Here is a 14931-nt window from a genome sequence, read left to right on the forward strand (position 1 = left end):
TCACTATTACTATGGCGTGCTCCCATGGCCACCAGATTTCCTGATTATACACTGAAGCAAGAAGTACAATATTTTTCTTAAAATGAGAAAATGGAAACACTGAAGTACTAGTGCTACAAATTTCTATTTTACTTGATGTTACAGCTTGTAAAATGCTTTTTGTAGCAGCAAAGAGTCTTTTACTCTTGATGCAGAAATTTTCATTAATTCTTATTGTTGATAACTTCAAGTATCTGAGATGTTTACACACTGTTTTGCACACACAGCATGTTTAAGATCTACCTACGGATGTTCAGGTCACAGGACTGTGAGGGCCATTTCAAAATATTCAGACTGTGTCTCCTGAAGTTGGTCATGGTTGACTTTGAGGTCTTCTGATCATTGTCGCTGAGAACAGCCTCTTTTCAGTGTCACTTTCTTGAATGACTGCAAGACATTGTCATCCAGAATTTGCTGATTTTACGAGAATTCATTCTTCCCTCTGTCTGTGCAATGTCTCCTGCGCCACTGGCTGCCACACAACCCCAAAGAAAAATATCTCCATCCAGCTTAACAGTTGGCAAAGAGAACTAAATTAGTCAGGTTCCCTTTTGCACATGCCACGATTACCATTTAATTCCTTTTTGTTTTATGTTGATGTAATCAAAAGTAACACTGCATTAACATTTGAGGAAAGGCTTTTATATTATGATATGTACTTTGTGTGCAACACTTTTACTTGTATGGGAGTATTTTTATATTGTAGCATGTCTACTTTTACTGAAAGAAAAGCTTTCACCAATGTTTATAAATCTGAAGACACGACTGGGCAAAGGACAGTGCACTGGACTGTGTCACAGAAGATTTGAAGGCTTCTCAAAGAGCGTCCTCTAGTGTTGCTGGGACGTCCCCTTCAGCTCAGCTCACCCCCGGCACTGCTCCATGTGACGTGGTTTGTCACATAACACCGCTGGCGAGGACAGGAGAAGGATACCGCTTCGCTTTCTATATTTAGATGTCTAATCTGTGTAAACAAACAAACCTTTCCTGTCCCTCGAAGAAATTTGAAAATAATCGCAGGAAAGCGCAGATCTCCGGCTGAAGGCTGAACAGTGATGGCCTCAGTTCAAAAGGACAACAGACTCACCGGTTCTCAAAGCTTTATGTGCGTCGGTTTCGCCGGGTTTTTCAGTAAAACTGTCACGTCGCCTCTGGAGGTGGTAAAAATTAAAAGTCAGGTGGGCACCTTTCACTGTAAGAGGGGTTTCTGTCAAAGTTTCCTCCTCATCTACCAGAATGAGGGACTTCGAGGATTTTGGAAAGGAAATCTCGCCTCTTGTCTCCGGTTGTTCCCCTACACCGCGGTTCATCTCACAACGTACAAAAAGTGAGTCAAGCTGAATCTAAATTTGGTATAAATTGTTCTTGTCTCATGTTGTATCTGCTTAATAACATGTCGTGTGGCTCGTATTTATGTTAAATTAGCTTGTTAGCCAGCTTGGTCAGCTGACTTAGCAAGTTTGTGTTGGTGTAAAGGAGTCGATAACACATGTGACATTCAGTAACTGAAAGTATGTACACACACGACAACTGTTTATTGTTCATCGCGATAAAATAACAGAAATGGTTAATTTAAATAGTTTGTTTATTTTCATTCGTGCTGCCAAATGTATACTTCCTGTTTTACCGTACGAGGCGCACCTCATCATTTCAGCCAATCACAAGGCTGGATTTGCTCAGTCGATTTTTAAGAATGAAAGGATTCATCGTGCCCTGAGTTTTGTCTCACAGGTAGTCTGTGTTGAATGTTGTTGTCTACCACCAACTATTGCTCCAGCTAACTGGAGCAGGAATAATTAAGGGATTAATCAATCATTTAATTGAAAAAAATCAATTGATAATTAGAAAAAGTAATAGTTGTAGGTGTAGGTGCAGCCCTGCAGCTAATCATTATTTTCATTACCATATGAACTGACTGTCATTTACTATGACTTATACGATTAAGAAAAGCCGCAGTAATGGAATTTAGCGTTAGTTGCAGGTCGCACATATGTCCATACATGAATTAGTTATGGTTGATTACTGGAGTATGACAGAACTGGGAAAGAGGACTGTTGTACTCGTCATGAGCGGAAGTGCTACCTGCGAGGCTGAACTCAGGGCTCACGACTACTCATGTTTTCTGTTGGGTTACTACAGGATAAAACAAACCGCAGAGCCGACAGCATGGCTGATAAGTAAACGTGCAGGGCAATGAAGAGCCGCAGCCATGACAACAGTAATGCAGCCTGGAGTCATAAATACAGTATTTCCTGTCTGTGGACTGTAGTGAAGCTGTCACAGTCAGTACCATCTCATGCTTCAGGACACGTTTGCATGTAAACACCACCCAACCCTGACTGGGCAAACCCCTGTCCTGTGCTGTACATGGTGCTCCAGGAAAGGAATCCCCTTCCTGCATGCCTTTGTCACACATGTTATTCATTTCCTATTTTGAGAAGTATACTGTTTCATGAATCATGGCCTTTAAAGTACATCATAGTAACAGTAAAGGTGAATCAAACGGACCTGTTTTCAGTCTAATAATAGTGTTTATTTATACATATAAAGCAATAAACCCCAAAAGAGAAAAGATGGGCATGATTCAAGAAACGTTGATAAACAAGGTTCTTATTATAAAATACACTGAACTAGTGTTGCAACTAACATTTTTTTCGGTTTTAAACTAAATATTAATATTTTAATTAATTTTTTTCGCAAATAATATTAATTCTGACCGAGGGCTGCAACTACCAGTTATTTTCATTATCAATTATCTAACAATTATTTTCTCAATTAATCATTTTGTCAATAAAGTGTCAGAAAATAGTGAGGAATTTCATTAGAATGTCTAACTTTTAATCTGTCATCAGATTTGCTGATGATAAATTTTCATCATTCAATTGGACTAATTGATTCCTACATGAAACCAATAGATGAACCTGCAGAGAGGGGTTCTCATTTCAAGACAGTCAGGTGCACAGTGGGGTTAGAGACCATAGATTTAAACTTACACCAATGCTAAATGAGAAAAGCATTGACTGTCTGATAAGTGCATACCCTTCTTCTAAGTGTTATTAATTTTGTCCTCCTCTGTGTGCAGGATAGTCCACCTTCATATGGATGAGCTGGGCTTCATCTCTCAGTGGAGGGCCATATTTGCTGGTGGACTGGCTGGCATTGCTGCTGCTCTGACCACGTACCCACTGGAGGTGGTGGAGACCAGGCTCATCGCTCAGAACTGCAGACAACCCACGTACATCGGCGTAGTTCACACTCTCTCAAAGATCTACAGGAGTGAAGGGCTTCTAGCTCTCTATAGGGGCTTCTCCCTCACTGTCTTAGGTGTGCATGCATATTCATACAAAGTCATTCATATTCTATGGGCAGTAAACCTGAATGCTTTTAGCTCTGCACTCAGTGCAATTGGCAATCATGTAGTTTTAGTGATCTAGTGACCAAAATATTTAATATCCACCCCTTATTAAAGGCATTTCTGTTCATCCTTAGAATTTACCTCATTTTCTGTACACATTCATGCATGATATGTTTTTCTGCAATTTACACTACATTTCCTTTGTCATCAGGTGCATTTCCCTTCTCTGTGGGATGCTATGCAGTCTACATGAACTTGGACAAGCTCTGGCAGGAGCCTCCATTTCGCTTCACTCCCCTACAGAACTTCATAAGTGGCTGTCTTGCAGCAGGAGTGTCTCAAACCCTCTCGTACCCTTTTGAAACAGTAAAAAGGAAGATGCAGGTTAGTCACCAGAACACTTTTGCATGTGACCTTTGGTTTTCAGGAGAAGTGAAACAGACCCATTAAAAGAAAACAAAAATAGACAAATACAAGTGACAAGTGTCAGTATTTAAAATAGGACATCATCAAAATGTGATAGAGTTGCGTCCCGAGGTAGTCAACTAATATTCATTAGACTCTTAATTAACTTATTTGGCAATTAGTTGTTGTTTTTTTGAAAAATTAAGACAAAAAATATTCATTGGCAAGTTCTCTCTTCTTGACTGCAGTCAACTGCACAGACATAGTGCTGGAAATAATTTGATAGATATTTCAATCAAATCAACTAGTTCTCCTCAAACTTGTCTATTAGAACTCATTATGAATTATTTTTCATTATTCTTAGATGCAATAATTAAGTAACAACTAACCTCAACAAGGCTGCAGTGTAGCGTGTCATGTGTATTGGTTGTATTACCACCGTTAGTCCATAAGGGGGCAGTGGGGGTTTCTAAATGCAGGCTGGCCTGACTTGGTCACTCAACATTTCTGAACATGGAAAGTTGTCATTCTTAAATCACGACAGTATTAGTAGGAGGTTTTTCAACTTTCCCTTCAAAATGAGTCAGTTTGTGGAACGTTAATGTCAGGACATTTTCTGAATGTGTTTTAAAACACCACAGTGATTTGAAAACATGTCTGTCTGCACCATGTTCCCTCTAAGTCAAGTCTGAGATGCCTTCGCCATGTTAGAAAGGACACATGGGGAACAATGGCGCTGCAAAGGGCAGAATACTACATCCGGTTTTATCAGCCTATTATTAGCTACCACAAGGTTCAACAGCAGCTGGGAATGTGAATGTGTCCTGGGTCTGCAGAAGCTATAGATAAGTTCTCTAAAGATAGCCAGTAACTATCAGACAGCGGGCAAGTTGTGTGTGTCTAGTTTATCAAACCATCACAAGCATGTCACCTTACAATAAAGAATAATGTTACTGAATCATTTAATTTTAGGGATTCAGCTCTTGTCTTGTCTCCTTAAAAGCCCAGAGTTAAACATTAAAAGTCAGTGAGAGAATAGATGATAAGAAGACAGCTGAAGATGTTTGCTGAAGCTTAGGGTAATGATTTGAGCTGAGTATTGTTTAACTCATCAGCTAGTTTGATGTTTCCCCTACAAATTAAACTGTTTGAACAGTCTAATACAATCATGGTTGCATGTTCACTTTGGGAACCTTGAAACTTTTAAAGATGCATTCCCCTGTCACATGACAGTCAGCCTGTAGAGTTGTCAGTGTGGTTAACAACCAAGCACAGGACACAGTGTGACTGCGGCAGACAGGAAGAGTCTTGTGAACTTTTGTACACTTTAATATACGAAGATAACACATGCACAGTTGTTCACTGAAGTTTTAACAGCACTTATCGGCTGTTATTTTTTCGTTTTATCCTTTTCTTGTCCTTGCACACTGTTTGCTTTATTATCTTAACAGATTAAGATATTTTAAATTTATCCAGTTGGTTCTGGTCGGTTGCTACTAAAAGTTGAAATGATAAGTTGATTAAATCAGCAGATGCTCTCCCCACAGAAAGACAGGCACACACCAGGTGACAGGTATCTGATCACGGACTCTACAGTAAACAGTGACAGGAAGGTCACTTCTCATTTACTGCACTGCTTTAAAGTCATGCTTCACCTGACCTTTCTCTTTATTACTTTATAGATACATTGTGACACTTTTCTGATTTATTGCTTTTCATTTTCACTTTCATTCCTTCTCTCAGGCGCAGAGTGCCCGTCTCCCCATTTTGGTGGAGTTGACGTCCATTTCAGTGGGATGATTGACTGTTTCATACAGGTTGTCAGAAACAAAGGCATCCTCTCATTGTGGACAGGCCTCACTGCCAACACAATAAAGGTACAGTTTCACTTCTATATTAGTAATAATTTTTTATTACCCTCCATCAATTATATGATCAAACTACCGGTCGACTTTATCCTGTGATACATACAGCTAATAGGAACTGAAATAACTGCACACGCTTATGAACATGAGTGTCTTTATGACGTATGAAGGATTGTAGCCTCTACAAAAGGGTAAGTGAGGACGGGGGTGGGGCATGGAAAGCAATGTTCAGTGTGTAAGTCACAGCAGAAATGTCACGAGCAAGGTGAGCAAGTCTGTCTCCCGAACGGCATGCTCCACTCTCCTATTTCAGCAGCAATGTCATGATAGCTGTGAGTTGTTTTACAAATGGAAAGCCTTGTCAGGAGCAGTTTTATTTACTTTTTAATTTTTTCAACCAAAATATCAATCAGAATACAGAAAAAAATCTTGATAAACATTAAAGGTTTTATTAATGCCTACACCAGACCACAGCCTTCTCTATGGTCAGAGTGTTTAATCACATGATTGAGGTCACTGATCTCTATCTCACAACTTCTCTCGTCACTTCTTCGCAGATTGTGCCCTGCTTCGGCCTTCTTTTTACCTGCTTTGAGATGTGTAAGCAAGTTTGCCTTTACCGCAACGGGTACATCATCTCGCCTCTGAGCTACAAGCTCGCGCCGGGGGTCGACCAGAGCCTCGGGCCGTACGAGCTGCAAGAGGTGAAGCGCTACTTGAAAAACAGGAACTTTGGCTCAGGGGAGTCGTCTTTTGGAAACCGTTGGTGAAACTTCACATGAGAAGATATGTTGTGAGAACTACTGACTGCTGACCACACTTGACCATCAAGGCTTTTGTCTGTAATAATTACATAACATTGTGTTTCAGGTTTCATCTTCATAAAAGCAAATAACATGCATTTACGTTACAGTATGTCCTGTCGGCAACGGTCTACCTCTTTCAGAACATTGTTATCCGTCATTTTATCTGGCAGTATTATTTGTCAATGAATTCTTCACTTACCCACTATGTTTTTAACTTAATATTATGTGCCTTGTGAGTTAATTATTTATTTTAGGGCTTATTTCAGTTATGGTCCCATCAACTTCAAATAGTGCCATAGTTTATTCACATAGGTTACAAATGCTCCTCTACTCTGTAAATTAATATTTGAGCATTATGACCATATGCTATGTCGTATAATAGGGCAGCTTGTGTGATAGATTATATTTTTACTGTACAATGAATGATAAATTTTGATACGTGTTTGTAGTTTATGGACAATCATGTACAAGTGCTAACATGGATTGTGACAGAAGAAATGTGCTTAGAACATTAAAATTTTTCACTGACACAGTTTTCATTCTTATGTTTTTTTTATATTCATGAAAGGCCTGATTATATAGATTACACATTAATGACAAAGTTATACCTAAACTCCAGACAGATAAAACTACCTGCTCATTGCTGCGTTTCACTTTCCACTGTCAAGGTTCAGCGTGACGAGTGTTATTTATCTATTTTTGTCTTTTACTTAGGTGAACTTTGCCCTGTAGTAAAAATACTAATGGTGTAACCTGTTTTCAGGGGTGGAGAGTAACTAACCACATTTACTGAAGCACTGTACTTAAGGACAGACTTCGTTGTTCCCTAGAGGAAACTCACAGGCTACCCAGCAGTTTATAAGTAATAAAATTACCCCACATTTATCAGCTGTAACGTTAAAGTCATGACACATTAATATCAATAATCATAATCCTAATGAAATAATACACATTATTCTGAAATGGGCCTTTCTGCATAATGAATACTGTTACTTTTGGAACTTTAAGTATATTTTGATGCTAATACTTTTACTTAAGTCAGATGAATGAATGTAGGAGTTTTACTCGTAACTTGAGTATTTCTACACCATGGTATTGATATTTCTACTTGCATAACAAAACTGAAAATATCTTCCACAACAGCTTGTTTCAAATAAACATTTTTATGCTAACTGACAATTAATGATAACAGGCAACAGGCCCTCTGGTAAGATTTAGATCAGGCTGACTTTGTATTTAGTTAATAAGGTTGGATCAGTCTTCTTCTTATTGTTTAGAAAATATAAACATACAGGCAAATAGGAGGATCAGCAAAGCAGTGTAGTGTCAGTATCACAGTTACAAAAATAATTAAATAATTACAGTTAAAGCAGTGAAAATTAGTAATAATGAGAAAAGTTAGAGGAACATATATAGGAGGTAAAATTCAGCAGTTTTATGGATTTCATATCTTTAAGTAGTTTAATAGAAGTGAGTGAGGTGTCTATTTGAGATAGAAAGCAAAGATCATCCCAAAATTTCAAAGGCTTGATCAGTCAGCTGATTGAATCACGTACTCCTGCTGCTCCATACTGTGGGAAACTGAGTGACAGCTACAAGACATTAACAGATGGGATGACCTTTCCCCGCCATAGCCTGTAGGCCTCAACTGCCTCAAACTGACCTCTGACACGACCTTGAGCCAATAAATCTGCCCTGAAACTTAATTTGACCGCATAATTTTACCTCTTGAGTTCTGCCGAGGTGTGACTGAATCTGAATATCTAAACAACTTTGAGGGAGATAGTTCAACTTTTCTTCTTGTTGAACAGATTTAAGGGGCTGGTCCTGCTTTGACTAACTTGAGCGATGAGGGAGAGAGCACCAAATCTGAATCAAAGGGCACCCATTAGCTCCGCCCACTGCCCCCCGGCATCTGACCAATGAGAAATGGGAGTCGAAGTTCACGTTTTTTCTCGCGTTCAGCCTTCTTAAATCCCCTCACTTCTAGATTGGATTCGGCCATTTCAACTCTACCGGCAAACCCCACCAACGGAGTAACTGGACGGCGGCTGATAACATCCGAAGATGAGTGAAACAGCTATTTCCTTCGCCAAGGACTTCTTGGCTGGTGGTATTGCCGCTGCCATCTCCAAAACAGCTGTAGCCCCCATCGAAAGAGTCAAACTTCTCCTCCAGGTGAGTGTTCATATAAAACACAGTTTCTAGCACCTGGCATCTAATGACACTTTAATCAACTGCAGCTGTTAATTAGAGGCTGCCTGCTTGTGTCTGCAACGCAAAACTGGTGTTGTCAGCTTGCAGCATTGTCTTGCAGAAGTTTCTAGTCATTTCTATTGCATGCAGGGCGAGTTTAACAAGATGTCCCGGCGAGGGAACTAATGTAAAGATGCTGCGTTGTTAAAAGTAGGAGCTTGCGTCTAAAAATAGTAAGTCAGAGCAGCTCTGGTGGAGTTTGGTGCAGACACACATATGAGGAATGAGGCGTATCAGACCTGTTACGTAATACGCCGGCCAGCAGGCTGCAGTGCTCCCAAGCAATAATACAGTCTCTTCCAAGAGGCAGACACCACCATCGACTGTGTCTATGGTGTTCAGTGGTGCTCATCTTCACTGGCAGGTATTAAGTTTGGCTTGTCAACAAACAGCCAAGGTCACAGCAAGGGTTGCGCCATGGGTGTCTGCTGCTGCAGTGGGCCTGGGCTCAGCAGCAGCACCAGCAGGAGGAGGAGGAGGAGGAGGAGGAGGAGGAGGTGGGGCTGTGAATTGTTGAATGGATGCCGAATCAAAAGTTGTACTCTGGCACATGGCTGCAAATGTGTCTGTCAGATAGACACATGAGAACCATGGGAATTTGCCCTCACCGATTTATACTAGTTGTAAGGTTGACAGGTGAAAGGTAAATGCACATTGATGTTTGTAACAATGCTGAAATAGGTTTTTGTCAAACTTGATCTGCTCTCCACTGCCTTAATCATTTTTGTCTCTAATGCTCTGCAGTATCTCTGGTTTGTTTACAGGTACAACATGCCAGCAAACAGATTTCAGTTGACAAGCAGTACAAGGGCATCATGGACTGCGTCGTCCGTATCCCCAAAGAGCAGGGCTTCCTCTCATTTTGGAGAGGGAATCTGGCCAACGTCATCCGCTACTTCCCCACTCAGGCCCTCAACTTTGCTTTCAAGGACAAGTACAAGAAGATTTTCCTTGACGGCGTGGACAAGCGTAAACAGTTCTGGAGATACTTCGCAGGTAACTTGGCGTCTGGTGGTGCTGCCGGAGCCACGTCTCTCTGTTTCGTCTACCCCCTTGACTTCGCCAGAACACGTCTGGCCGCTGATGTCGGTAAAGGCGGACAAGAGCGCGAGTTCAAAGGCCTGGGTGACTGCCTGGTGAAGATCTCCAAGTCCGATGGCATCAAGGGTCTGTACCAGGGCTTCAGTGTTTCAGTACAAGGCATTATCATCTACAGAGCTGCTTACTTTGGCGTCTACGACACTGCAAAGGGTAAGTTTTCATCATCAAACATCGCAAAGCTTGATGTCTCTGTTCTCGGTGCATGTCCGTGGCCTTTTTGTGACTTTTTAGATAATCTTACTGATTGACACTTCTCTTACAGGCATGCTTCCAGACCCCAAGAACACACACATTGTTGTCAGCTGGATGATTGCTCAGTCTGTGACTGCAGTCGCTGGTCTCGTGTCCTACCCCTTCGACACTGTCCGTCGTCGTATGATGATGCAGTCTGGACGCAAAGGAGGTAATAAACACAACATTTGAAAGTATAACTTTGATTTTGCAACTCTGTCACTAGAATAAAGGTGTGATGTTTTTTTTTTTGTTTTTTTTTTAAATTGTAATTTATTTATTTATTTATTTTTCCTCAGCTGACATCATGTACAGCGGCACCCTGGACTGCTGGAGGAAGATCGCACGTGATGAGGGCAGCAAGGCCTTCTTCAAGGGAGCCTGGTCTAATGTGCTCAGAGGCATGGGCGGCGCCTTTGTGCTTGTCTTATATGATGAGCTTAAGAAAGTCATCTAAGTTGTTTTGTATGTCCACTGTTCATGTTGTGAAGTTTAACTGTAACATATCTTGTACATTTGGAAGGACTTAAATGCAGCGCTATATTTATAGGGACCAACTAGTATTTTCTACTAGTTGTACCGGGGGAATCATTTATGCACTCTTCTCTTGGCCCATGCTTTTTTTCTTTTGTTCTGCCCCTCACCAGAATGTCATTCCCTCAACACAGGAACCTTGCAGAAAAAGAGAAATAAAGGCAACCTACTGAGCGAATCTCCTGCCTTGGTTTTGAAATGTAATGCCATGTGTGAAGGGTAACACTACAGACGGAGTGTTGACTGAGTGTCCTAGCAGCTCACGTCCTCAGTCGTGTTGCTTCAGGAAAGCATTTGGCAGCCTCTTGTGCGATATGTAAGCTTAGAGCTGCAGGTTGTATTTGGATGCAAACCAGAATCAGCTGAGAAAGTAAACTTGCTGACAACATTTCAACCAAGACACGCTTGCAGAAAAGTGATATGCAAAAAGTCAGGAGCTGTACTAGTCTACATATTTACATATTGATATTTCAGCACAATATTTGCACAACTCTCCTGTAAAGAAACAACTGGGATCACCTGTAGCGAGGTGGATTATTCCAATCTTCTAAATATACTTTTATCTCCTGCCAAGCCTCCTGACTCTAGCTGGTGTGATTGAGAACTTTAACCTTGAGCTGTTTGACCATTTACCAGTATAACACACCTGTTCCACTTATTTACTATCATGTTCAAGTGAGCTGTAGATCTGTTAAAGTGTGTAAAAACATAATTCCATATTCTGACAGTTCATGACGGCAAAGAAGCAAAAGAAAGTGTTATGTTGACAGGTTCATATTTAGGTTTTAGGCCCTTTTTAAATGTGTATTTTAAGAGCTGTCATAAATTGAATTCCTCCTGACATTTGATCTTACCGGCTGTAAAGGAGGACGTGTTTGTAGCCGACACAGGACAGGACATGGTGTACTTCTCGGGCCTCTTAAACCACGGTGTGTACCAACCTCTCTGAAATATCCAATTGTAATCTTTGTCCTCATGCTAACTGTCCACATGTGGGACAGTTGTAGTAAATGTTTAAGTTGTGTCAGAACAACTCGCCGCACGAAGCAGATTCTGTTTGACGTGGTAAGTGTCTACATTAGTGTCCATTTAAACTCTATGGGACTCATAATGCTGATATTTCAGCAATATACTGTCACTTTGTATTATGAACTGCACGCCGGTCACAGGGCCACTTGGCAGCTTTAATCAGTTTTCAGCCATTTTCATTGACCAATTAAAGAGCTGCCGCCCCCCTGGGACCCTTATCTCTCCATTTCAGGATATGAAAAAAAAAATAAGACAAGTGTTTCAATTAAGAGGCTGTTGGACATATGTGGTCTGAAATTCTCATTAGCAATGACTTGGAAAATTTTCTCTGTAACCCAGGTTACAGACTAATGATTGTACAGTGAAGTTCTCTGTTAAAAGCTCCAGGCTTTCTAACATCACAGAAATCCTCCATGAGTATTCAGTCACTGCAGCTGTAATTACTCTCATTGAAAGTGAGACCACATGATTGGAGTCTGAGAATAAGTTATATTAGGGTTTAAAATATCAGTCCAGCTTTGAACCATTATGATGCTCTCAAAGTTCATCAGAAGTTTAATTCTGTCACTGGAGATGTTTCTCTGTAGTTTTTTTTTTCCCCCACTTTTGGATCATATGAAATACCCTCAAACCAAATCATTAATGTGTCAGTGCTGGTACAAATTTAGCTGTGTGTTGCTAAATGTATTTAGAATTCCAGCTACTGCTCTTCCATTTATTTTAATAAGAGCAAAATGCCAGAAAAAATGAATCATCTACAGATAAAGTGCATGTCTGAAGCTGTAATATTGTAGTGAGATTAATGTGGTCATTGTGAACTTAAAGAACACACTGTTTGGTAAGTGGCATGTAGACACAATCACTATGCCTTGGACACTTAACCCAGACTGATCTTTAATGGAGGACATAGCCTCATTTTAGCAACACTATCAGATTACATGATTTACTCAGCTGGACACAGTCTAATCTTCCTCTCAGTGATTCAGAAAGTCTCGGACGTAACCCCTGACCCAGGGAAATCGGTTTTAATGGTGTTTTGACCACTCCACCCCCAAAAGCCCCCCTCAACAGGTAGCACATAGTTAATCCTTCATTTAGCGGGCCTCTCCACAGCTGCCCCATTACAATGTTAACAGGGATTAGTGAATCAGAAGCAACAGGGATCACAGCCATTTACACACTGTCTGTCTGTGTGGCTGTAGATACGCCGTGCCTACTTGAGGTCACATGATCAAGAAGTCAGACAAGTGCAGTCGACACGTTCTCAGTGTCAAACTGCATTTACTTTGCCTGTAGGAAGCCATGATTCTAAATGTATGCTTGACTTCAATGATATTTCTCAGTATTTACAGATAACAGCTTCTTGAAACCTGAATTTTATGCAGTTCAAGTGTCTGTATGATCTTTCTTCACTAGTTTGAAATGTATAAATAAGTCTGCTCAAGTTTCCACATGGAAAATTATGGATAACTGCAGACCAAAACAAAAAGTCTGATGCACACTGACTGAAAAGGACAGATTGAGGTCAGGGAAAGTTTAAGTCCTCATGGTGTAAAGCATTCAAGTTATTTTTAGTAAACGTTTCAGTGCTTCTGCTGTGCAAGTGTTTCCCCAACATTAAATTTCAAGTAGAAACACCTGCTGTCGCTCTGTTGTGTTTGAGGCTGAGGTGCTGCGGCCCAGTGATGGAGGAAGAACTTAGATCCTTTAATAAGTAAAAGTTGCACCACCACACTGTAAAAATACTCAGTAACAAGTAAAAGTCCTGTATTGAAAATATCACTTAGAAGTACATCAGTATTAGTAAAATGTACTTTCAGTCAATATTAAAGTCTAATACTATGTACGTAGCACTTCACCCGTTTAGTAGTTTACTCGTTTAGTTGGCTGTGGTGGCGCTGGTCTCAATTTAATTTTATACACTGCTGGGTAAAACAATACATCATAATTTATAGGCTCATATGTTTCATATGTGCGCCAGTGTTCTCTTGTATGATTGTGCTTTTGTGTCAAAGCACTTTGTAAACCCTTGTTTTTAAAGGTGCTATATAAATAAAGGAATTATTATTAATTATTATTATCATATGTAAAATGTCATTTGTCGAGTAACTATAACTGTTAAAATAATGTGGTCAAGTAAAACATGTACATGTGCTTAGTTACATCCCACCGCAGCTGTGGGCTACTCTTTAAAGGCACTTGATAGTCAGTGTGAGTACCCACATGCAGGTCCAGGATCACTGAAGCTAGCCTTCACACTGGGTGACTAAAAGCCTTCTGTCAGACAGGCTGTTGCGTAACTTCAGCTGTTAGACTGAATTACGTCATGGCTCCATCAGGTCGTGACCTCAGGGCTTTGGGGAAAAACACATGATTAGATCTGCTATCTATTACTCTGTCTATACATTAATAAACTCTTAAAATGTTCTTCTATATATATACTACCACATTATAGTGTTTTATAAACCAAGAGTTAAGTCTTAATATACAGCTTAATATATAGCTAAATGTTAAACAGTGAACTTCAAGTAAAGTGTTACCAATAAATAAATGATGCAGTTAAAGGCAACAGAATTTTTAAAGCGATAACATCTTCTTGGAAATGTTTGTTTCACGCTGCTCAGAGTATCTGCTGATTGTATCACAGCTTTATTACTTTAATATAGAGCATGGATCTTTTAATATCTGTATAAGGAGAATTTGCCCACTGAAGGCTTGTCTCTAGTTTGAAGGTTGTCTCCTCAGGCATGAATATAATCAAATTTATTTTGCAGCTTGTTTACTGCATTCCTACTGTGTGAATTCATCATTTTCCAGATGTACATTTTTTTGACAAATGTTTGCAATGGCCTTTTCTTATGTTGAATTCACACTCAAGAGTAAATAATAGGCCTATTCATCATATCTGTCTCCTGTGTTTTGATTGCTAGTGCAACATCCATTATATCCAGATCAAACCCTACATCACATTGTGTTACTTGTGAACATTTAAAGCTGTTTCTTCTCCAGTTCTGTTTTGTATTAGTTGTCGAGCAGTGTTAGCGCCACCTTGTGGCATCTGCCTCTCTTCAGTTATTTCAAACATGACAGTGTTAATAAGATTTAAAGCCAATGCATATTTTCCAGATTAGCCTAAGCAAGTGGTAACCCATTTCTGCTGTCACATACTGCTGTATTTTCATTACTATTACATCATAATCGGAGATTGTATAATCTAGAAAGTAGAGAACAGCCCAGTGCCAAAACAATTTCTCATTTAAAATGATTTAATATGATACACTAAATCTAGTATTTATTTATGTGCTGGTTT

At 40.0% G+C, this 14931-nt stretch overlaps 2 protein-coding genes across 2 annotated transcripts; both read left to right on the forward strand.

The window, feature by feature from the left end:
- The first annotated feature begins 900 nt into the window (after positions 1-900).
- On the forward strand, positions 901-6998 carry slc25a43 (solute carrier family 25 member 43). The gene is given in 6 exon segments (XM_087178068.1): positions 901-1366; positions 3122-3363; positions 3606-3778; positions 5543-5555; positions 5558-5676; positions 6222-6998. Coding segments are annotated over 6 exon segments (1032 nt in total). The 5' UTR covers positions 901-1094; the 3' UTR covers positions 6435-6998.
- Positions 6999-8462: 1464 nt separating this feature from the next.
- slc25a5 (solute carrier family 25 member 5) lies at positions 8463-10770 on the forward strand. The gene is made up of 4 exons (XM_023421669.2): positions 8463-8648; positions 9491-9977; positions 10090-10230; positions 10358-10770. The coding sequence occupies exons 1-4, from the start codon at positions 8538-8540 to the stop codon at positions 10513-10515; spliced, it is 897 nt and encodes a 298-aa protein (XP_023277437.1). The 5' UTR covers positions 8463-8537; the 3' UTR covers positions 10516-10770.
- The last annotated feature ends 4161 nt before the right edge of the window (positions 10771-14931 follow it).

This window comes from Seriola lalandi, unplaced genomic scaffold, assembly GCF_002814215.2.
Source record: "Seriola lalandi dorsalis isolate HSWRI2012SDOR001 ecotype SW California unplaced genomic scaffold, Sedor1 jcf7180002054673, whole genome shotgun sequence".
Classification (NCBI taxonomy): Eukaryota; Metazoa; Chordata; class Actinopteri; order Carangiformes; family Carangidae; genus Seriola; species Seriola lalandi.

Bases quoted from the DNA above. Each gene is read 5' to 3' on its own strand.
- slc25a5 (XM_023421669.2), top strand. From the start codon at position 8,538: ATGAGTGAAACAGCTATTTCCTTCGCCAAGGACTTCTTGGCTGGTGGT. The intron at 8,649-9,490 runs GTGAGTGTTCAT...GTTTGTTTACAG, and splicing joins GAGTCAAACTTCTCCTCCAG to GTACAACATGCCAGCAAACA. The intron at 9,978-10,089 runs GTAAGTTTTCAT...CTTCTCTTACAG, and splicing joins CGTCTACGACACTGCAAAGG to GCATGCTTCCAGACCCCAAG.